Source organism: Cyanistes caeruleus, chromosome 7 (assembly GCF_971803275.1).
Source record: "Cyanistes caeruleus chromosome 7, bCyaCae1.hap1.1, whole genome shotgun sequence".
NCBI classification, from domain to species: Eukaryota; Metazoa; Chordata; class Aves; order Passeriformes; family Paridae; genus Cyanistes; species Cyanistes caeruleus.
Window position 1 is genome coordinate 36,571,160 of NC_141707.1, and position 25,113 is coordinate 36,596,272.

Here is a 25,113-nt window from a genome sequence, read left to right on the forward strand (position 1 = left end):
GCTACAGTGTAAAACTGCTTATACAGTCTTTTCCTTCAGCAATCAGACACATTGAATTTTAACAGTGTAAGAAAAAAAAATTAGCTAGGGAAATAAAAAGTGACATTTGAGAGTGATGTGCTGACAAAAGAATAAAAAAGAAATATTCCATCCACAAGTCAACTTTTATTTGAAATGTCCTGACAGGCTTCCACTAACAGTCTTTTTGTTTGGTGTTTCAAGACATCTCTGCTGTCTTCCCAGCCTTTCTGCTGCAGTGATTGTCCATAAAGTGGAAAAAAGGGAGAACTTTGACCATTTAACTCAACAGCCAGGTGGAGAATCTGAAGAGGCTCAAGCACAGACACAAACTCCCCTCTGTGGCACATAATAACCTCAAAAAAGAGGTGGGGCAAACAAAGTGAGAACATCCCTCAAGCAGAATTATCTCTGTTTTCACTGACAGGGTTCTGTAAATAAGATGAAACCAACATTCTGCTTGCAAAGTAACATTCTGCTTGCAAAGTAATGAGCTGATGACTTCCTGAGTGAGGTGTTTTGCAGAGATATTAAATAATATTTGTTCCTTTGTGGCTTTTTTCCATATTTTGTAAATCTTCTCTTAATTCCATAATAGTGTGAGTGTATTTATATTTATTAATATTATATATATATATTTATATATAATCCATATAATATCTATATATTTGTATATAGAGCATAGAAATATTACCTATATAAATAGATATAAATATTTTATGTCTCCATATATACATATGTATCTATATCTATATATATGTAAATATTTGTGTAGATTGATAGATATATTTATAAAAGAAGAGAGTTATTTATGAACAAACAATATTGGTATGCTCAAGAACCTTACCCCACCACCAATTAAATAAATGGCAATTCTGGCTTTAAGTAGTCAAAACAAATATGGGAGTCATGCATTTTGCTACTTATTTGCTAATTAGAATTTAGAAGTATCAAAACACGGGGAGAAAAAGGTGTATGAATCTTGTAGCTTGTTCATGTCTGCAAAAATCATTGTCATTAGTTTTAATTATGATATGCTGTACTACTAACATATGTAAATATATTTTATCCACTTTGCATACCTAAGTTACTGAGATAACAGCAAAATTTGGGAATCCTTCCTGATTAAGTGTGAAATGAAAGCAACACTCACTAAGTGGAAAATAAAAAACCAAGATGAAATCTGAAACTACCTCCACTTGCTTTCCAAATCATATTTGATGTATGTAGGTTTTAGTAATGAATTTATAACATTCAATGCAAGGTACCCAAATGAGATAAACTGCTGTTTTTGAAGCTGAAATTCGGTTGAAAGCTGTAACTTTTTTATAACACAGTATCCCCTTGTGATTTCACTGCTGCACACCATTTACATTTATCTTTGCAATGCATTTGTCGCTGCCAATTCTATTCATGTTCCCTGTGCTGGAACTTCATCAAGCCAAGTTGGAGAACCTCACTTAATTTCATTAGTGAAATCACTTAATTTCATTAGTTAAATAGGCCTCAAATTTCATTTTTCCAAAAAGTCAAGAATCTCATTCTTCCAAAATATTAATTTGATATTTATTAGCTAAATCCACATAAACCTCTCTAAAGTAGGAGCTAGCATATCTTATGACCATGGTAAAAAAAAATAAATCCCAAACCAAAAAACATGAGATGAAAAAAGGCAATAAAACCCTAGTATTAGTATTTTAAATTGAAAAGGTCAAATTTTAGTTTTCTATCTTAGACATAATAATTTTGTAAAGTTTGCATAATTCAAATTTATAAAAAGATAAATATTTTTTTAAAATTCCTAGAAAACTCAATTGCATTGTCATTGCTGTCATGAGCATGTGCAGTCAGCACTTTTCTCTCCCCTCCTGTGTCTTTCCAGGAAGAGATCAAACCTCTGCAACAAAGCCTTTCCCATCCCAGATGTGTGCTTAAAGACACTGGCTTTTAAGTGATTTTTATCTCTCTGGAGGCTATAACTGAATTATAGCCCTGATATGAACATATCAGCTGTCACTGATTTGAAAGCAAAATATACAACTATGAGGGCACTGTAAAATGTTGAGAGAACCTGAAATTTTGCTAGGTAAGAGCATCAGTGAAGATGCAGGTCAAAAAAGCAAAGATCTAATGAATTTAACTTCTAACCTGGTAAAAAAAATGATATTTGTGTGATGGAATAGTCCAACATAGCCAACAGAAATGGGTCTGATATCAACACCAAAGTAAATATCAACATACACTTAAGAAAAAAGCTAGGATGTCTCACAATGCTGAATTCCCAGGCAGAATCTATGTCAAAATAAAAAACAATGGAGGATGACAAAATAATTGTGCGTTTCAAGAAGACAATGTCTGTATTTATACAACACAGGTAATTTAAGATTGGGCAATAAAATGAGTCTTGAAAGAAGGCTGGCCAATGAGCTGATGGGTTAAAATACAGACACAGGATATTTTTAGGGTATTTTTCAGGTTTCTACCTGGTCACAGATTACTTATTTTACAAAAAACTCATCAAAACTTGCTAACATGTTTGAAGATATCCAAACAGCACTGGATGATGTATCCAAACACTTTTAGAATCTGATCTTTAATTTTTTCCCACCTTCTTTCACATGCATGCAAAACTGAACCCTCCTAATTTCATAGGCAGTTTGTGATAATTAAAAACTATTTCTGTATGTACAATAGAAAGGTATGTTGTGTATTCCAGGTGGAAAGGCCTGCTCTTCAAGCTGTTAGAGCTCCTTCCAGAAGGAAGGAACAGATCCAGACTTGGCCTGTGCCCTGCAGGAATGTGGCTGAGCTGTGCTGGACAGGGAGAAAACTGTCCCAACCTGTTAAAGCCACCTGCTAGGCACAGCACCACACAGGACTAAGAAAATTCCATGGAAAAGCGTCATAGCAGGAACAAGCCTTTTTCCTTGATGAACACTTTCTGTAAAAGCACCAGTTTCCTACTCAAGTTCTCAGCGATGACTCTGCCAAAAGAGAGCAGCTGCTGCTGCCAGAACAATCAGCATGTGCACAAAATTTCCTATTTACTGTAAATATTAAAGGTAGAGCTTAACTCTGTAACATGAGCCATTTCCAATTTCCTTAAATGCAGTTGTAATTGTTTGGAAGGGGTTATTTCATTTATGGGAAGAATTTGCAATTTTAACCATATGTACAAACAATTACATGTAATATTTACCTGCATGGAAGTCTATGCCCACAGCAAACGAAGCCCCAGATATTGGCATTAAAGCATCCATTTTATCATTTGGATCAAGAGGAATCCCTCTAATTCCCTCATGAACAGAGTACATGAGAAATGATTCAATTCCTAAGGGAAAGATAAAGCAGCCAATGAGAGCGAAGTGGAAACTTTCCAAATAACCAAGATTAGAAGAGCTAACATATATTAGACATAATTTTCCAATGGTGCTCCACAGTTTTTCAGTGACAGCTCCAGCTCTTTGAAAAGATATCCATGAGTTATTACAGTGCATTTCTAATTAAATTACAAATGTGGTCCTATCAAGAGAAGGGAATCACTGTCCATTTCAAACACCACCTTATAATCGGGTAATTAGCAGAAATGAAAATTAAAATTTAAGAAAAAATTGTGTTTGAATAATAAGAAATTTAAGAATATTTTCAGTGCACATCTGTGCTTTGTGAACATATTCAGAAGGAGACAATTTTAAAGACCTTTTGGAAAACAGGACAGTAAATTGTCTTTCCAAGTACAGGATTCATCTCACTTCAGTTATGCACATTTCCTTTGCAGAGAGAGAATTCTGTAGTTAAAGTGAAGCATTTTAAATGCCTACTTTTGTGTTAGATTAATCAAATTCCAACTGCACCTCTTTCTGTTAAGTAGGAATAAATTCTACTGTGTAGACTTCTTACACAGTCATTCTCAGGAATTACTTAGTCTTTATTAATAGTAATAAATAATATTAAATTTATAAAACTATAAGGCACCTTGACCATAAGGATGTTTTGCATTATTCAGGTAAAGAGTAAGACTTTGGCTGTAAGCTTTGTTCTGACTTCTGACAACTTAAAAAAGAAAAATATTTAAGGAAAAAAATGGTTTTATTTATGAGATACCCAAGCATTCAGACACTTGTAGCCTTTAATTCAATTTGAAGATAACCTCTATGGCCTTGAACAAATATTTACTAATGGTGGCTCATATGGTCTGCTTTTCTGTCTATATTAAAAAAAAAGAAAATCAGAGTTACCACAGAAATTTATTTATTTGAACAAATTAATGAAAAGCTAAATATAATTCTGTCCTAACCACAACAGACATTTCTCTGTCACCGCTTCAATCAAGCATACTGAGTAGAGTTATTTAACTAAAAATGACAAAAGTAAGTTAATTTACTCATTGCAATGATCCCCTAGAACTGAAGCTGGCTGAAATAAATGTTGAAAGCCATTTTACCTTTGCAGGCCATGCGGTTTTTTTGGAGGTTGTAGCCTACTGTGCACACACAAGTTCGGGTGGTTTCTGATGTTGGCAAACAAAGCTGGGAGCATCCCCCGTTGTTCAACTGGCAGGAATTGCTGCCTACGACATGACAGGAGAAGAGACAAGAGAAATCAAAACTTGAGCAATGCAACCCTGGCTAAAAAGAAAGTGTTTTTATTGATGTATCATTATTATTTCCAATTTTTGTTCAGATGACTTTTTCAAAAAATCGAGATATGCATAAAATATTTCATAAACTCATATACCTTTCTATGCTTAATTTGTGCAGAATTTCAACCCCACATTTCCCCTCAGAATATAAATAATTCTGTTTTCTGAAAAATCTGCCTGTTTTAAAGTGAAAGCAAACGAAAAACCTGAACATTCCATGTTGAGTTAATGATGAAATCTCAGATATTAGTGTATCTTAATCTAGACCACAAACAAATCATAGATTGTATCCTATTCATTCATTAGATATTATATTAGTCTTGTTATCTTCATGAAAGAGCCATTTTTTAATATTATTAGCACATACTCCAAAGTGAAGTCACAAAGCCATGCTAACTGCCTAATTATTACAATTATTATAATATTTAAATAATAGAAGAATATATTTTATATCTAAACAATTTAGTAAGATTTATTATAGACATACACAGTAAACTAAACACATCTCAGAAATCTGAAACTTCGTGAATGGAAATTTTAATTCATTAAGATACTCAAAGAATTAGTTACAAGTTATTATTTTCTTCACACTGGGAGAACCACAAGAGAAAAAATATTGTGAACTCTAAAAATTAGATAAACATACTTCAAATGTGACTTACCTTGCTGTGCTGCTTTATCATAGACTTTCATATGAACAACACCCGCAGTTTTGTTTCTCAGGACAGTTGGGTTTCTCCCATCTTTTTTATTGCAGGTGCCAATCTGAGCCAAGTTCTGGTCTGCCCACCAAAGCTTTTTATCTGTAAAATTTCCAAGTTTCAGAAATTAGGAGGATCACTATCTATGTGGTTGAGAGTTAAAGTGGGAAAAAGCTCTTGAGATTAATTCTGAGATCAGTTTTAAGGGAACTTGCCTAAAGAGGCTATAGAGAAAATCTGAAGAAATTGTGTTCTTAAGATTCTGCAGACATGAAAACAGTTTTCACCAGTTTCAATTTTGCTGAGACAACTGCTGATTTGAGGCTGTCTGCATAGAAAAATGCCTTATTTTTCATATAAATGTGAAAATTCTACTGTTACCCTAGGGAAGAAATTCTTTTTCACAAGCAAACAAAATTATTTGAAATATTAAACTAAGTCTTTTACTAAAAAAAAAAAAAGTTACAATCAGTAACTAAGAAATCATGAAAAAATTAAAAAGCAGGCACCGCCTCCCAAAGTTTAAAAAATTAAAAATTTAACAGCTTTGATTTCAAGCTCAAATTTCAGTAAACTAATGGCTGAAGACTGGAGACAATTTTCTGATTGTCCCTGACACGAGTCCTCACTCCTCGAGCCCACGCTGATGAATGATGAGATGGTCTCAGGGCTCTTCATTTCAGACAGAAAAATTTATTATTGTAGAGGAGCCAAATGCAAAACCCTGACCTGAAAACCTTTCAACTTCAGGAACACTGCCTTCCCAACAAACATTGTGTATTAACTTCACTTTTAGTTAATTCTCTTTTCAGATAAAATAATTTGTGCCTATGCTGAGGTTTTAATACTTAAATAACAAATTTGTAGAACCACATAGTTGAATGTTTTGTGATATAAAGTGCAGATTTAAAACATAATTTCCACTGCAGTAATTTTAAAAAGTTACAGCACAAAATAAAATATCTAGGAAAAATCCAAAGCATACTCTCCAGAGGTATATGATAAGACCAGAATCTGTGGAATGAAAAATACTCAAATATCAAGATTTGAAGACACAAATGAAACTCTCTATTTAAATTTGGATCAAATTTAAAGAAAATATTATAATTTTTTGCATTGACTAGTCAGTCTAGAATTGACTGATTCAAAACATCATCCTACAATAATGATCAATTAACAGTAGCTTGCATCTGAAGACACTTTTATCAAAAAATCTTTAGGACAAGAAGTGCCTGGGCTCAATTTGGATTTTGTCAATTATAAAAAAACCCCTAAAAAATAGAAAAGTGACTGTGTGTTTTAATCCATATATGAAATATTGGGAATTGGACTTGGTTTTTTTTCTTGTTAGATAATGACCCACAATCCTAAAGGTTAGGTTAACTTTTTCAATGAAATATTTGTATGTGAAGAAGAGTTTTTGTTCTTCACATCCTCTATGTGACCAAAAATCAGAAAAGGTCATTAAATAGTTTTGGTAATGACTGGTGTTTTGTGCATAGTAACATGAACTTACTGTTTTACATATCCAAAAATTATAAAAGAACTATAAAAAATTAGTTCTTTTGTAAGTCTGGGGTATAGGAAGAAAGAAAATTACATATGGTTTTGGTGTTCTCATCCTTCATTTCAAAGAAGTAATCAAACTCTTTTAAGCATTTCTTTAATATTTTATGCAAAACCTCAACTTTAGCTATGGTTTCAACAATGTCCCAGACCTGTCTGTGGCTGACCTGCCTGAATCATCAGGAAAAGGAAAGAAACAAAAACTCCAATTAATTTGTTATATTTAAATTTAAATAATATTATTTTACCAATCGATGAACGCATGGCATGCACTTAACCAGGAAGTTTAATTACCATTGATTATCCACACCACAGATATTTTCATTTCTCCTTTTTTTTTGGTAAATAGTACAGAGCCAAACCCATTTCTACACGAGCAGCTGAATGTTCCACCTCTTTAGTTTACTGAGCTACTCAACAAGACCACATCAGCTTCCATGCACAGCTAAGAGTGCCTAAACAATTTCCATCAGTGGTGTCAGACACGTCAGATCATGGAGCTGTTCTCCTCTGATGACAAAAGTAGCACTTCATAAAATCATCACTAATCCTAAGGTACTTGACTGCCTGCAGAGGTTGAGGAGTCTCCTACATCCCCGACGCCAATAAAAAGGACAAATCACAACAATTCACAAATGAAGTATCACAGTACTCTTCAAAGTGATTCTTTTGCCTTCCACTTTCATTCTTGTTAACGTGAAACCTGGTTAAGCCTTCAAATAAAAATGTAACTTACAAATTCTTACTGAACTTGTGTTTATTCTTCTCTTACACAGAATGATACGCCATGATTTTTACAAGGAGACAAGGATTAGGGAGATTTAAATGAGAAAGGTCATATAAATCCTGATTTAGTATAGTTAAAAAATAAAATTAAAACAAAAATAAATAATAAAATAATAAAAACCACCAATTTAAAAAAAAAGTCCAAAACCAATAAAATGACCAAACAACACACAAATTCTGAAGTACACACACCTTGAGGTCAAAACTCTTATGACTCTTTGATCTGACCAAAATCTTGCCAGTTATGCCCTAAAACCTAAGAAATAAATGTTTTAATTCTTCAGATGCTGCTAGGTGACCAACAAACACCACCACAGTCTCCAACAAAAAAAGAGAAATCAGCAATTATACATGGCTATTTTTGACCATAATTCTAAGTTAAATTTGGAATAGTTTTCTCTGCACTACTGATATTATTTCAGTAGATAACTCATTTATGATGTCTAGTATTCAGAATTAACTAATTATTTATATATTAATTTTAAAATATAGATGATTTTACAAAAAAAATACCCATTTTAGCATAAAGACAACTTGCTTTCACACACAAGGAAAGAAAAAAAAAAGCTGGTTTGGACCTTTAAACATCAAACGGAAGTGATTTATTATGCTAACAAGTGTGTTGCTCCAGCACTAATTACAAGCTTGTTGCTGAAACTGAGTTATAATATATATTAAAATTGTTTTATTTATCCATTCTGTTGGGTAATTAGCATTAAGCACAGCAGCATATTGGGAAAAAGCAACTTGAAATGCCAAAAATTGCTACCCTAGCATTGTGGACAGTCCTTTGGAGATTTCAAGTAGTACTCCGAATGCAAATTTTGATGGGCCATTAGTTTTCATTAATGGTGGTTTGAGTATTTATGGAAGACAACTATGTACTGCACTTAGAACCAGGCAAATTGCCTAGATATATTTCATATATTAATGTTAATGTAATGAATGGTGATACGGCAATTAGAAGACTGATGACTTGGAAAATTAAGGTGTATGTGTTTGAAGTCTCCTGATCTTCCAAGAGCAGCCCCTTTCACTTTGCAAATAGAACCAGCAAAGTCACAGCTCCCACCACCTGAGCTACTGGGAAAGCATTCTGGTGTTAGCTTTGAAACTTTATTTAGGATGAAACAAAAATAAAATAAACAATTTATCATCTAATGCATGATGAAAGTAAATGGAAGCATGAATATACTTTGGTAACGTTAACCTACATTTTCTGTCTAAAATGAAATACAATAATTGTTACTTTCTGTTTTGATTGCTTGACAATACAACTTGATGGCTATATTTATATACAGTTTTTGTTCAAAAGACATTCTTCTAATATCTTCATGCCCGTTAAAAAGCTATTATGTATATCTGATTTTGTTGTATTGCTGATTGAATTTTTTTTAATATGAATTTCAACAGAAATAGCACTTATGCATAAAATCATTCACTACATGGAGTTACTCTATTTTATGCTAAAAAAGACCAAATGCACAACAAATTATATACTCATTATGCAATCTACATTATATTCCTATTTTGTAGCAACATGAGCTGAATTTTGTGGTTTTGTGTAAATTGTATTTCTGTGAGGACCTGATACAAAATCCAATGAAATACCTCCACCAAAACTGCTGACAGAAGCCTTCAGCATCCCTTTCTCCTCAGCTACAGACTTACAGTAACTAATCAATACTTTTCTAGCAACACTCAGTTTCTCATTCAGAGTCATTTGTCATTCAAGAAACAACACACCAGTTTGGAAGGATGTCAGATATTGCTGTGAGCTCCTTTGCAACTCAGATCGTGTGAAATAATGACTGCTCACCAGTCCAGAAATACAGCTCTCACATCAAAGGTAAATTTCTAACCAGTTTCAATAACAGTCAAGGAACCATTTTCATTAAGTAACATGGAAGGCAGGAAATGAGACTTTATGCAGAATTCCAAATACATCTTTATCTTTTTATCCCACTCAAAACACTGGCTACCAGGAAAATAGCTAAAATCAGATATTGAATGGTAGATTAAACTCAAACCTTAAGACAAACATAGAAAGTATTTTATTTTATTATTGTTGGAAAGAATTTTACTGTGCTCTATAAGACATTCAGAAGTTCTTTCACATGGAACAATGCTGAATATCAGAACAGGAGAAATATTTGATATCAACTTATAAATGGTACCAGCAGAAGGTGTTGAAAATTATGTAGGACACAAGGTACTGTTAATCAGATAAACTTCTAAATGGCTAAATAAACCAGCAGAGGTCTTTGAAGAAAATAAAATGTCAAGTTTACATAGTAACAGAAGAAAATTACCATGACCAAATGCAAGACAATTACCAGTGAGAAGCACAAGATGAAGCATTCACATGGTTTTGACTGATTAATTAAAAAGGTCAGCTGTTGCATACACTGACATCTGCATATGGATTTGAAGAAAAAGTGGTAAGAGCAGAAAAACACATATGAGTTCACAGATTTACAGCAACTTCTTTGTAATACAGAATTGCAGCAGCAATTATATTTTTTTGATATCCTTAAAGGCATGGAAAAAAATAGCATTTTGTACATATTCAAATGTTTTACTTTCAAATGGAATATAATTTCCATCCCATCTATATAATGCTCCAAAAGATTTAGCAAAAGCAGGCACCGAAAGACTGGGAATTTTGCTTAGTATAATGAAAAAGAAAGATGACTGACACTGCTGAGTAGAAAACCAATAAATGAAAGACCCAAAATACAGAAAGATGTGAATTATACATTGTTCCCATTTCCCTTAAGGATAAACCTGACAGCTACCTTGGCACCAGCTTGTTTGCTAACATTATTTTTTCTGTCTTATCATTACCTTCTATAAGCTTCCACTAAAGAATGCAATCGTAGGAAGATGTTAAACAGAGCCTGGAAAGGACTAAACAACAGCAAACATCTGAAACAGAAGTGGTAACTTCCAGATGGTTTCCAACAGCTCAACTGCAATGCTAAAACAGAGGAATTGAAAGCAATAAAAACAACGTGGAGATTGAAGGGTCATGCTAGAGGAGACTCCTCTTTGCTGGTGAAGCTCTGAACCACTCCATAAATTGTATTATGAAGCAAACCAAAACTTTACAGACCTCACTCGCAGTGTCTATTGAGCTCAAATCGTAGAACACAACCATGGAGTGCCTAACTGCTTCTCCTTCCCAATGCTGAAACTAACAGAATCAAAGCTCAACAAACTCGAGCTCCCAGAACAGCACAGAGATTACCAAGGCAAACTGAAGAAATCTTGGTTGGGCCAAGTCTGTCCCAGTCATCACTTTTTTATATAGCTCTGAAAATTCTTCTGGAACGTGAAGTGTAAGATACAGCAAAAGCCACTGGAAGCTGTCAGACCTGTGAGTTTTCTGTGCCAAAGGCTGTCCAGCCACGGGATGGAAGTCGTTAGCTCTTGACACAGGGTTCACCTTGAGAGTCTCTGAGCTTGTGCTTTCTCACAGGGAGACTGATGGCTGGGGAAGATGCTTCCCAAAGAACTAAATTAATTTTCAAAATCAACAGCTGAGGTGCTTGAAGAGACATCACTGGTGTAGCAAATTTATGAGAAATTCAGCAATTTTTCTGCAGATCCTTTCTCCTTCAGTGCACCTAACCTAGGCAGGGAATGGGTGCACAGCAGCCAGAGCTATCCCAGATCACATTACCCATCCCCCTCAATCCACTGAGGTGCCCTCCACGCTTCCTTTCAGCTCCTGAGTCCAATAAAGGTTCTGGTGATCAACAAGTGATCAATTTGTGACCTGGTGACACAGCTGTACAAAGGCAGCTTTGAAATACTCAACTCCATCACCTCTTTGTGCTTCAGTGGAAATGGAACCCAACAATATGACAAGATTATGTACTAAAATATATCAACAAAGAAAGTTAGCTGTCCAAAACACCGCTCCCAGCTGGGGAGACACTAAATGTAGAAGACAGAATAATGCAAAAGAAAGCTGAAGATTACAGAAGATTACAGAATTCTCCAGCACTGAGTGGAACTTAATCTTACAAAACAATTAAGGGTTTGGGCACAGGTATCATCTCTCTTTTCAGTCACTGGTGAATTAAAATGGTACAAAAAAGACAGCTCAGTATATTCACAGAGGAGGAACATTCCATTCATGTTGCTTTATTGTGTTTACTGTGTTTTTAGATACAGGCAGTCAAGAAAATTTAGGAATAGGAGCAAAAACGATGCAATAAACATTGCAATTACTGTGATTCATCTGCTAAAACCTCTAATTAAACTTGTAGGCAAATAGATCAGCAGGAGTAGTAAATTTTCACACACTACTATGTTAAATCTTACATTAGAACAAATTAATCACTCTTCTTTACCTGGATATTATTAGTTATGACGATTTATCAATTAGAGTTCTCTTATCTTGCTTCATATGGCACCGGATTTTCTGTTCTGACCCACTTTACATGCACAAAAACCTGCTTGCAAAAAGCTGATGCACAGCCCCCTTCCTCTTTAGGAAAATAAATGGCATTTATATTACAATGGTATGTTCCACAATATGGAAACTTACAGGAGAAATGAATGTAGAAACTTTTCACGTTTTTCAATCAGCACATACAATGCTGCCGATAAAACTGTTGTGCTTGTACTTTTCTCCAGCAGATTTATATGGAGAATCTCACTGCAATATCAAACTGAATTTCAGCACCTCTATGACTCCAAAATCCCAAAAATAAGCAAACAGAAAGCCCCAAACTCTTTTTTGGTTCATAATTTTTAGGTAGGAATAATTGCTGTCACCCATACGAACAAAAGCATCCCAAACGATGAATATTAGAGGTACATGAGATAAATCCTACACAGCAGATATTCTTCCATCTCTGGATGTGTTAAAATTCAACTGCTTTCACACACTCTTCTTTACATGGCAGCTACAAACTCTTTATTTCCTGCCCCAGAGGGACCATCACTGTTGAAGCCTCTGTGAATCCCAGATGAAGACCTGACACCAGCACCAGCTCAGTGACAATATGAACAAACACTCCTTACACCTCCTGTTAAAGACTTCCAACTGCTCCCCAGAGGAAAGGGCATTTATTCTGTCTATTTCTAGTCACAGTCCAATCAATGAAAAACAATTTGTACAAATGAACATTCAGGATTCCTTCTGACACCAAACCTGCTCGTGTTTACAAATGTACATATAAAATCATAACATCTCCAGCAGATACTGACAGCATTTAGAGCTCAGTACTGGCCAAACGGGTGTATAATAAATCTAACTTAGTAATTACCACTTTAAATATGACATAATTTACACCATGTGCATAAAAATCATTACATTTTATTTAATTTTCACTAGCACACTGTCTATATGTACATAATTATTATTTAATTAAGCCATCAGATAAAATATGTCATTAAAAGACTGGCAGTTGATAACTCACTCATCCCAACAAAAGTCTGTTTATCAACTGAACTTTTTTTGGGTTTTTTTGGAATATCCAAGATAAACATAAGAGATTTTTAAGTGAATCAGAATAAAGGTCACTAATTTTCAGAATAAAGCTCTAAAGTCATCTCTAAAAAAGCAGAAGCATAAACATAAATTCTGAGTCAAACTGTAATTTCTTACTACACTGTCCCAGCTACAACAAGGACCAAGAGCTGGAGGTGCATATGAGAAAAAGTAAATTTGAAGCAATATTTTTATATTATTCAGTGATCAGCAATTCACTGTTTGTTTTTTTTTTAATGAATTTTTCCTTTGACTACTGTTATTTTGATTTTTCTCATATATTTTTCTGATTTTTTTGAACATTCTAAACATTTCTTATTTCTGAAGTGTAACAAAAAAAGTAAGTTTCTTTTAATCAATTTAATACATGGAATATGAGCAGACATCTGAAAATTCAAATCCTCAATCATCAATTCATAACCCAAAGAAATCTTCCCAAAGTGCCAGGCAATCCAACAAACTAGGAATATCCTGAACTAATTAGGAAGAATTCAGCAGAAGAAACAAGTCATGAATAATTCCATGTAATAACAGCTTAACAACTCCTTCCCCTTTCAAAATTCTTTACATGTGACTATAATAAATATAAGCCATCAAATTATTAACTGCATTCCATATACATATATATACACACACACAAATATATATATATACACAAATCTATATTTAGAAATATCCTTGTACTAGAGATTGCAAACTGTGAATGTACTGTATGTATTATTTACATAAAAACAACAAGAACTTCCCTAAGCTTTTTGTATTTCATTATTAATTAGTTTTAAATAATTAAAAGAAAAAAACAATCACTGGACTTACCCATAATGGTTAAAGCTGTGGCTTTTGTTAAGTCTTCTTTCATTGATTCAATTATTTCAAGATTACCACCATCCAAATTGCATCTGCTTATGGTTCCATTTCCTGAACTGATCCAGTAAAGCTTGTTCTCCCCATAATCTATTGATAAACCTGTAATTAATGCATACAAATTTAACTGTGGCTTTAATGGATGACATTCATTTATTATTAAGCTGTTTTCATTATGTAACTGCATTTAAGAAATATATAAAAACAAACACAGTTATGTTATCTAGTCATTCATCTACTTATACTTTAAAAAAAATTTGAGAAAACCGAACTTGGCCATTTACAATGAGGAAAAAAGGCTTTTAGAAAGATTTGTTCCTTTTATTTCTTTCAGCAGTTACCAAAATCAGTGACTGACTGATGAAAGATTATTATCTGGCAATGAAGAATTACTTGAATAAGCTGAGGTCCTAAACGAGGTCATTAACAACTTGTAAATGCAAACCAGAACCCATCACTCATATTCAAAAATTATGAATACACAGAGACTTGGTAAACACGGTACTTTTTGTGATTCAGAACTATGAAAAGTCTGTTCTCTCCCTGCTCAGGATGATGAAATACTAAAATCTAATCCAAACTGCTAATAAATTTCTAGTATTACTTTTCATTTTGATTCAATCAGTTCTCTGGAGTTTGAAGCAAGAGAATCATCAAAATAAGGATACCTGCAAAATAAGCCACTAAATGAATAAAGTATAGAGTTTTCTGAAAGTAAGCACAAAGAATTAGGAGATAATGTATTTCAGACTTCTGCAATCCTTTAAAAATGTTCAAGAAGTGGTGGCAGGAGATTCTCCACAGTGAAATATTCTTGGCATGGTAACAATAACAATTCCTGCCATAACAATGTGCTCTGGTGCTCCAGCTTTCCCAGAGCTCATGCTAAGTATCCAGCAACAAGTTGCCAGAAAATTCTGTATTTCACTGCATGGGTCAAGCTGTAGATATTGTGCTGTAGACTTTTTCATCCTGTGGAAAGCTGTTTTGGAAACGCTGACAGGAGAAAGCAGTGCCATGGGCTGCAGCCTCTACAGCTGCCATCGTGTCATCCCTGTCATCCACATTTGACACAGCAGGCCAAAAGTGTCTGCTTTCTGAGCTTCTAAAAAGCACCTTTCCAGTCCCTGTTCAGGGACTGATATTTCCTTCTACCTCTCTGCAAGGGTTTCACCCAGGAGGAAACATCACACGCTGGAGAGGGGCTCTGGAGCAGTGCCGGCAGGAGGGACTCATCTCCAGATCTCTGCGCACACCTTCTCGTGTTTGTCCAGCCAGCTTCCCTCCGAGCACAGAGCACCAGGGATCCTGGAGACAGGCAGCACCTGCAGGGCTCAGCCCAGCACAGGGAGCTTCCCTGGGAATAGCAGTGGATTAAAAGGGAATACACCAGTGGGAAGGTTTCCCTGCTCTGAGATGGGCAGCATTTGGGATTTGCCATACGTCCTGCCCATGCCCAGCTGCCAGATATTGCACATAGATGGGATCTGTTTGTGAGGGTACTCCCAATACAAGCTGTGCAGCAATTACAGCCCTGTCCTGGCTGGTTTTATACTTCACATATTCAACTGGTGCTTCTACACACAGGCATTCCAATTCCCCAACAGCAACTGACATGAAAAACATTCCTATCTCCTTCCACACAAGTCTAGCACATTATTCTCCCCCAAATACTTTCCACCTATTACCAACCTCTGCAAAAACACATTATTTCTAATGTAGGCAGAGCATGTTTAATTAGATTTTTTTTCAGGAATTGTCCTGCTTTCCTAATGAAAACAAGTGGTTTATTAGGCATAAGCATCACAGATATTCATGATGCATTCAGGTGTGGGTGACTGGCTTGAACCTTATAACCTGCTAAAGTAAATCTCAACATGAGGATTGTGCAATATTGGTCTCAGAGAATTCAAATAAACCAATGATTTGCCCAACAAAGTATAAAATTAAGCATGGATTCTGAATTCCTAAGAATACAGGGTAATGGCACTCAAATGAGCAGTTCTTTTATCAACAAATACATCTCTCAGCACTGGAGACTATTAGAACTGCAGAATGGACCAGCAAACCATAACTAGTCTGTGCTAGTTCAGATAAAAATAAATGACACTGTCATCCTAAGAGTATCAGTTCCCAAAATTTCCAAATTAAAATGCTCTTGATAATAATAGAAAATATTGCAACTGAAAAATTGTCCCCTTGTTTTGATAAGGAAAATTCAAACAGGAAAAATAAATCCATCGCCTTAATTCAGGTCACAGATTGGAAAATTCCCTCATTTCTCAAATTCTGAAATTTTGCAACAAGCAAACAAAACATCCCATCAATTACCAGGATATCCAACTCCAATAAACCAGATATTTGTCCTTTTTAGCAAACTACCTGAGAACTCCCCAAACACTCAAAATTAGCACTGCATGAACTAGAGCTTGAGTGCATGGTCAAAGACAGTTTTTTCAGTGCACAAATAAAATATTAAATTAATATTTTAAGACTTCTACTTTCCAAGTCTTTAGAAGGGTTTCATCATTTTGAGCATGGGATTGTCTTATGCTGATGTTAAAAAATCATTTAAACCATTGAAACTGGTGTTTTGGATATATTTTAATTCAGAGTTTGATACTGGAAACATTAAGCATTGCAATTTAGGACCTTGTGACCTCTGATCGCAAAATCTTCAGTGCAAAGTGTTGCATACAACTCTCCTTAATATTGTCCTAATGTTATTAAAAGTGCTTTTTCTTCACCTTAAAATTAGTGGGTTTACCACTCTTTTCTCTCTGGATGAAAAGGTAATTTTGTCTCTTCAAGTGGATAGACAGATAATCATATCAAGAGTAAAACAGTTCTCAAGTAATTCCTACAAAATTCATTGAATTTAGGGTGTAAAATGTATGTCATGTTGCTCTTATATCAAATTTATTGAATTCTTTAAATCATTTTCACTTCTGCTTTCCTAATGCATTCTGTTAAAAAAAATAAATGCTTTAAAATATCATCACTTCATTGATAGGCCATTAATAAGGTAGCAACAATTGACATAACCACTTTAACTCTCTAAAAAGTGAAATTATCTACCAAAAGGGACTTGAGCAAAACCAAAAAATACACAGAGAAAGAGCTTTTTTTTTTTAAAAATGCCATAATTTATCCTCAACTATATGAATCCCCAGTTACTAAAACTGAGGCTAAGTCATGATATGAAATGCATGCTTCAACTGTTGCTTTTTTCTCTGTGTGAAAAGTTAAGGGCCAATTTATCTTTGGTTTATGCAGCTGATGTTCTGGTGAGGAAGGATCCACATTTGCAGTCAAAGTATCCTCTCACACATATCCATGACTTGCTAAAACCCTGACCTCTGCATTTTTCTAACAATGATACAAAGATTGAGAAATACAGATGGGCTCTCCTTCAGCCTGCTGTAATCCTAGAGTCAGGAATACTTCACTAAATCTGCAGTAGATTTCAGTTGGAATGGGCAAAAAATAACTAAAATTGTGAAACACAACAGTAGCACGAGTGTTGTTCATATCTTTATGCCTGTTCTTATCGCTGTAGATGAAAAACATCATTGTACACTTAAATTATCAGTTCAAGACAATGCCCATAAAAAAGCACTATCAGTTAAAACAAGCAGGATATAAAAGGGTACTTACCAACAGGATCTTTTTGATTCTGAAAGAGTATTTTGCTGTTGCTGCCATCCATGTTTGCCATGTTGATTGTGTTACCATCCGTCCAGTACAGCTTACTGAAGAAGAGAATTAATGTATTTACAATATTGCTTTGTGCACACAGTGTTTTTAATGAGTCAGTAGAGAAAACATTCATCAGTTTAGGAGACAAAACATACAACTAAATAGTTCCATGATTTATTCAGTAGCTTTCTAAGGGAAGTAGTATTCAGCTGAAATATTTTCAGCAAAACCTTTCAAATTCATGTTTGCACTTTAAGTTTAAAAGTTTAAAATGGCCAAACTTAAAATATGAATGAAGAACCTGCTGATGAGCTTTGCTGCAGTTTATTATCACAACCATGGATACCTTACCCTTTAACTGGGTGAACTGCAAGACACTGAGGTTTATCGATTCCATGGATGATTGAGGTTTTCAAGGAACCATCCAAATGTGCCACGTTAATTTGTGTTTCATCAAATTCTGAGCTAATCCAATATAAATTACGTGATATCCAATCCACTGCAAGACCTCTGATACTCTGAATATCTGCAAAGAGGGAAAGCAGCTCTTTTGATATCCTTTCTGTGTTCTCATCAGTGTTAGGGGAAAAAAAATAGAAGAATAATTTATTCTACAGTTTGTTAACAATCCCATGCAACATTCTATTCAGATGGATTTATTAACTAGTTGCCAAGAATGAATAATCTTTTTTTTTTTTTTCCTGGGCCTGATATACTAACAATAAGAACATGAAAATCACACTGAATATTCACAACATGAAACCTATTGTCCCAAAAAAATAATCAGAGATGCTGAACTTCTGCATTGTGTTTTTCTACTTCAGAAAGCATTTACTGCTCAGTGGCTTTCTAAAACATGGCTATGCTGAAATCTAAAAGCCTCCTTCCTTATTCAGCTCCACAAAAGCTCAGTACAGAGTCAGAATTAAAACCACTGGTCTATAACATAGTTCTGTAGCTCATTTGTACTTGGGTCATTGGAGAAGTTTACTGGTTTTATTTTTGAAAGCTTTGAAGACTCCAAGTTACTCCCCTGCCTGCTTGGATATGGCAAAGCACCTGTCAGCCAATGGGAAGCACTGAATGAACCCTTTATTTTGCTTTTCTGTTGTTCAGAGCTTTTACTTTTCCTATTAAGTTGTTTTTACCCAAACCGACAACTTTTCTCACTTTTACACTTCTGATTCTCCTCCCCATCCTGCTGTGGGAAGGGAATGAGTGAGCAGCTGTGGGGGCTGAGGGTTACCTGACAGCACCATTATTACCTGAGACAGCAAACCAGAAATATGATATGACTGACTCCGTAACTTGATGGTCTTCCTTAGCATTAAAAGAAATGTCAATCCATGCGAAAATCTGCCTGAATAACTGGGTGTAAAGTCACTGCTTCACCTCTAGGTACCAACATGCCCCTCTGCCCTGAGTTCATATTGGCTGGCATCTTTGTGGAGAAGGAAACAGGCCAAGGGTGATTTAACGATTCGGCGCAGTTAATCTTTTATACACATCTTCTGTCAACTTAACATGGTAATTTCCACTGACAGGATTATTGCCCTTGACAAACTGATGTGGATGTGGCTGAGGACTGGTTTGCATGTCCATAAGGCTGAGCAATGATTGAGAATTAGGAGGATTGCCAATCTCACAGAATGCAACACAGGACACCAAACACACAGTCCTTGACCCATTTTAAATTGCTACCCTACCCTTCTGGGTTTTTGGGTGTTTTTTTTTGGTTTTTTTTTGGTTTTTATTCATGTAAGAACTAGAAAATAAGCATTTCATACTCTTAAAAAGATTAAAGTACAACTTGGCATCTTTGTGACACTGGTATAAGACTTCACCCAACGAGAATCCCGCCAGGACGTGCTTACAAAGCTTCTTATGTTCTTATAGAAGTATAAAAATATAACTGTTAGCAAATGAGATAGTTTACACATAATAAATAGTCTTTACAATGTTTTGATGTGCCAGAACATTGTAATTTTCTCAAACTTATTATATAGAAATTACATCTGCAACAAAAAAATCCCCAAAAACATAAAAAAATCTCCACCACAGAAGCTACCATAATAAAAGGAATATGAAAGAATAGTATATTTCTATTGTTTTCATTAAGTTCTTTGACAAGTTCAGTGATTTTTCTATAATAAACATTTTTATTCTACTACTTTTTTTAAAAAAAACCCCAAGCAACAAATACTTCTGTTTGGCACCTGAATACCTGATATAAAGATCTCTAGGAGGCATTCTAAGCCTTGTTCTCATTACTGGGACTGAAAAACATATCTGATTGTTAATAAAGTTGTCTCTGAGATAGCAGGGGAAAAGAAAAAGTAGCTGCACAAAATAAATGAATTCACAGTCTACAAAATAGGGAAATTGCCATATTTGTCCAAACATTTCCCAAAATGTGCAAACACAGAAATGATTTCTTCTAAAATGGCACAGGGGGCAGAGCTTGAACTAACTATTTTCTAAAGTCCCCAGATAATCAACTACAGGGCTTACTTGTTCTCCAAGTCAGAAAAGGTCTGACCTTACACAACTGAGCTATTTCTTTTGTTCTCCACCAAGCTGTTGGGGAATCAGAGTTAGAAAAATTTGCTTCCACATAATCAGCTTTTTTTACTATTTTCAAGCAGGTGGGTACATTACAGAGTAGAAGAGCAACATGTGCTGCTAAGAAAGGAACTCAGAGTGATTGGAAACAAAAACCAAATGCTACCAGGGACAACAAATGGTTTTCACTTCAGTACCAGGGCTACTGAAATAAGGTTGAAACAATCAGATATAGACTTAATATTAATTTAGTTTCTGTACTTATGTACGTATTCTGCACAGACAAAACCCACATTACACCAGCATCACCAAAATGACCAAGCTGCCATGCTGTGCTTTCACCAATGGTGCCAAAGCTGAAAGATCTACATGGACTGGAAAGAGAAAATAACCCTGGAAGAGCCAATTTAATTGCTAGGTCAACACAGGTAGCCAAAGGATAGAGGAAATTCTTCAGTGCTAAGCTATGCCAGGATACTGTGCTTTTCCTGATTTTTATCTTTATTCTTGCTACCTTCAAGACATTAGCTTCCTTTTTCTGCTACACATTTAAATCTTGTACAAAATCAATGCAAAATTACATTCCAATTTGTTTACATAAAATTGAATTATGAATCAATAAAGTGAACTAGAATCCTAAAGAAAATTCTGTTTGCTTATTGTTTAGATCAATTATCCAATCCCAGGGCAAGGAATACATATCCAGGACTTGCATGCTCCTATTTTAGCATGTTCATAACACACATTTACCTAGAAGGAATTATTTTTACTTCAATGCTATGCTGTTTACCTCTTGAAATGATGGTTTCTAAGCCAGTCCCGTTGATGAAGGCCCGTTTGATGGTCTGTGTTTTCACATCAGTCCAGTATAAACGCTCCTCAACAGCATCAAAATCTATGACTGTCACATCATCAATGTCAGGAACAGTGAAGGCTGTGATGAAGTTGAAATATGGGTTCTCTATATCCACCCCTCTTATTTCTGAACGCCTTGCATAAAGAAGGAACTTCTTTCTTTCTGTTAGAAAAAGGGAAAACATCATTCCTCATCTTCTTCACAACATCTCTGACAGAAATCAAAGTCAGTCATTTGAGATCACTTGACAAATGTGTAAATTGTGTTTATATGAGTGGTTAAAGATCTCCTGAAAGCCTGCAGCCCAGTGACACTTGAGCAGTAATGTTACAAAGCATAAAAATCACAGAAAAATATAAGAATTCTGCATATTGGACATTGTTACCACGCCACTAAATCAATATGGTCTTATGAGTGCGAAATAAAAAATGTTGAAAATGTTATTTTAAACATTTTACCCTCTTTAGTCCACTCAAACAAATCCTGTTTCACCTGCACATCATAACAGATATTAGCATTTGGTATCTCAGAATATCAGATTCACTGTAAAAGGGAAGTTTTGCAAACAGCAAGCATGTGAGCAGTGAAAAGCAAAGAGCTGGAACAAAAAGGGCAAATTGGTTGCTCTAATTTACACCTCCACTAGTGAAGAAGGATGATAAATTAAAGGCAAAGCAGAGCTCTCTTTTTAATCTCAAAACTGAATGATTCGAGCAAGTGCCTGCAAATGAAGAGTAAAAGTAACCTTTTTTTCCCCTGCACTATCTCTGACATGCCAAACTATTATTTTCTTTTCTATTTCTTGAATGCTATTAATCAACAGCAAAAAGGATAATTTAGTACAAGGTTTTATAGATAATACACACAATTATTTGACATTTCAAGGGCTTTTGGAGCTTAAAAAGTGTGTATTGCAGTTTTTTCATAAAATTCCCCTGCAAGGATGCACTTCTAATATTTACTCTTTGTTTTTTAATCCTTGAAAATGAAGCTAAGACAACTCTAGAGCAGGTAGAGATTTAAGCTATTAAGCATCTTTTTTTTATTCAGCTTACCTGACTCAGAATGTTGGGATGATGCACGTTTCAATATAAAGCTTTCTGTTTTGCAGAGATAAATTTTATGAACATATCACACACACCAGCAGCACAAAGAAACAGCTGTGGCAGCAAATATCAAAGCACCACAGACCTCAACTATTAGAACAAGTCATCGGTTCTCAAAAAAGCAGATTCTCCTTTAAAATACACCACTAGAAAGCACTGCAGAGATTTTATTTGTAACATTAATTTGCCCATTGACTCTAAAATCAATGCAATTGCCAGGCTGTGGGAGGGAAACTTACCATAACATGTTTTTTTGTCTGAAGACAGTTTCATCAGGTGTGGACAGGCACAGGCAGCACTTCTGTTGTGATTGATCAGACACATGTGAGAGCAGGGACCCTTGCCCTCGTTAGCAGCACACGGGTTGGGAGCTAAAACAGAGTTATTGAAACACACAAAATGTAAAAACACTTGTTAAAATTCAGGTTTGTCAAACAGTCCTGAGCAGAGAAAAATTCTGTCTGAAGACAAACCCAGTCTAAGTGATTATAACTGAGTTTGTGCTCTACTCATTTTTTATAGGCTAATATTCAATTCTAGTCCAAGAATATATATATTATATATATATATATATATATATATATATATATATATATATAATATATATATATTTTGTTAAGGCAGCCACAGTTTATAATTGTAACTTTAGGAAGCAACTGGGTATAATTTTCCCAGGGAGACATTAATTTTGCAGCCCTTTCATAAGATTTAAATCTTACACACCTAATCAAGACACATGGAATTAAAAAAGATGTCAATGTGATGAGGACCTGAAGAACAGATTTAATTGTGTGAAAGCAATAGTCAAAGTTTAGATTATGAGATGAACTATGGTGAATTCAATGTTTCCTCTCAGTATGATTTCTCTACTAGAATATTAGTTGGAAATCTAACACACAAAGAGAATCTGGAAGGGAGAAAAAGAACCACACAAAAAACCACAGCAAAGTATTTCTACTTTTCTCAAAGAAAACCTCTCCTAAGTGTAGGTTTTCACAAGTTGCTTCCTATAGGTCACTGATTGAATAAGATGTGCTAAAACTGCTTTAAAGAGCAGGAAGAAAGTTGACCAGAGAAGACCCCTTAGTCTTACAAAACTTGGAAATCATTCTTATTATCTCCATTCCTTGTTATAAACACTAAAGCTCCAGAGCACTGCTGAAGAGACATTTCAAGCATGAACAGAAAGTAATGGTGACTCCTCCCTTTGTAAAAAAAAAACAACAACCTTTTGAAAATTAACATTGATGAAAAAGGAAGTGGGATTGACTGAGTCAAAGACAAACTTATAATTAATAAAACCAATTAGTGCACAATGTATTCCTCTAATGTTGTGCTAGGCTGCAGTGTACTGCAGATAATTAGATAACCACAGCAATCTAATGTATGAATTTCCTTAAAAAATAAAATTTAGCTGAAACTCAAGCACCAAAATTTCCAGACAAAGTTTATTTCATTGAACCATTATTTTTTCCACCAGTGCACACTTCCTGAAATTTATCCAGCAGTTTCTGAATCCTTTAACTGATTACTTGTCTAACCTGTACTGTGGGAAGAAAGAAGCTTTCAAACTCTTGGAAAAACAGGTTAATTATAATTGCAGCCATCATTCTATTAAAAAACCCAAAAAAACCCAACAACAATAACAACAAAAAACACAGGCTTTTACTTTTTTTCTATTAAATCATCCAATTTGGCCCTTTTAAGTGCTGGCAGCACTGGAGGCCACTCAGCCTTTCCCAGAAAATAAAATAGAGGAATGTTTATTTAACATCAGTTTTCTTACATCAATAGGAACACCGAGACAAAATTTGAGGTGATCTCTTGTAATAAGTTCACAACTCCATATGGAAGACAAAAAAAAATGTCAAGCTGAAGAAAAGACACTGAAGTTAATGAGGCTCAGGGAGCCTTTCCAATTATTAATACACTATGAGTAAATTGAAGTCATCTATCCCTATGAAGTATCAGAAACAAAACACAACTTAGAGTTTGGAAAATATTGTGAATATCTTTTATGTTGTACAAGATCTCAGGAGACCAGTTAGAGATTCAACCTCCTGCAATTTTTTGGGCATTTTTTCCACAGGTGCTGCAAGACTGCAAAAAATTTGGTTCTGTGTTTTGCAGAGAAGCTTTTCCTTTCATTTATTTGCCAATACAGAGCAATAATTTCAACAGAACCATTTGAAATTTTAACCTCTCTGCATACAGCCATCTGTGAAAAGGATTTACTTTGGGCCTAAGAATAAGTAATCCCTGTATTGTCTTTCCATGCAAGTAGTGCTGCATGGAATGGAATATATAGAATTTAAAAAGAAAGACAGACAGAAGAAAACAAATAATAAAAGATATGCTGGTTAATGATCATTTTAAAGAGAGTGTTGTAGTTCAAGGGTGCTCCAAGCATCCACCAAGAGGAGTCAGTGCAATTCGTGTTCTGTTCACAGCACAACTCTTCCACATTGCACAGAACACAAAATTGGAAATTTGTGGAAAATTCTGGAAATTGGTGGAAAAAGAAGTGTTATAAAGCAGATGTGTTTGTTTCCACATGAATGCACAACTCTAGGAGTAAAGTACCATTACTTCTAGCAGCACATATTTATATATTCCTTTCATATTCATACTGCTTGCACTGAATAACAGCTAAGCCTGCTCTTTTTTTCCTAATAAAAAACTAATTCTCCTGAGGGCACGTTGTTATTGCTCTGACTCTCAAAAATTTGGCTTTTTTTTTATTTTCTTGTGCTCATTCTAACACTTCTGTTTCTACTGTGAATAACCTCATGAGCATTTGTTTCTCA

The 25,113-nt window shown here is 34.8% G+C and overlaps 1 protein-coding gene across 2 annotated transcripts in view; it reads right to left on the reverse strand.

The window, feature by feature from the left end:
- The window catches only part of LRP1B (LDL receptor related protein 1B), a 623,130-nt gene that overhangs the window by 147,818 nt on the left and 450,199 nt on the right, over positions 1-25,113 (reverse strand). For both annotated transcript variants that reach the window (XM_086896592.1, XM_086896593.1), the window contains exons 28-35: positions 22,546-22,677; positions 21,135-21,362; positions 18,134-18,308; positions 17,741-17,835; positions 14,036-14,185; positions 5,323-5,463; positions 4,463-4,588; positions 3,218-3,349 (exon numbers count right to left, since the gene is read on the reverse strand). In XM_086896592.1, the coding sequence (XP_086752718.1) occupies positions 3,218-3,349; positions 4,463-4,588; positions 5,323-5,463; positions 14,036-14,185; positions 17,741-17,835; positions 18,134-18,308; positions 21,135-21,362; positions 22,546-22,677 (1,179 nt within the window). The remainder of the gene's footprint in view (positions 1-3,217; positions 3,350-4,462; positions 4,589-5,322; positions 5,464-14,035; positions 14,186-17,740; positions 17,836-18,133; positions 18,309-21,134; positions 21,363-22,545; positions 22,678-25,113) is intronic.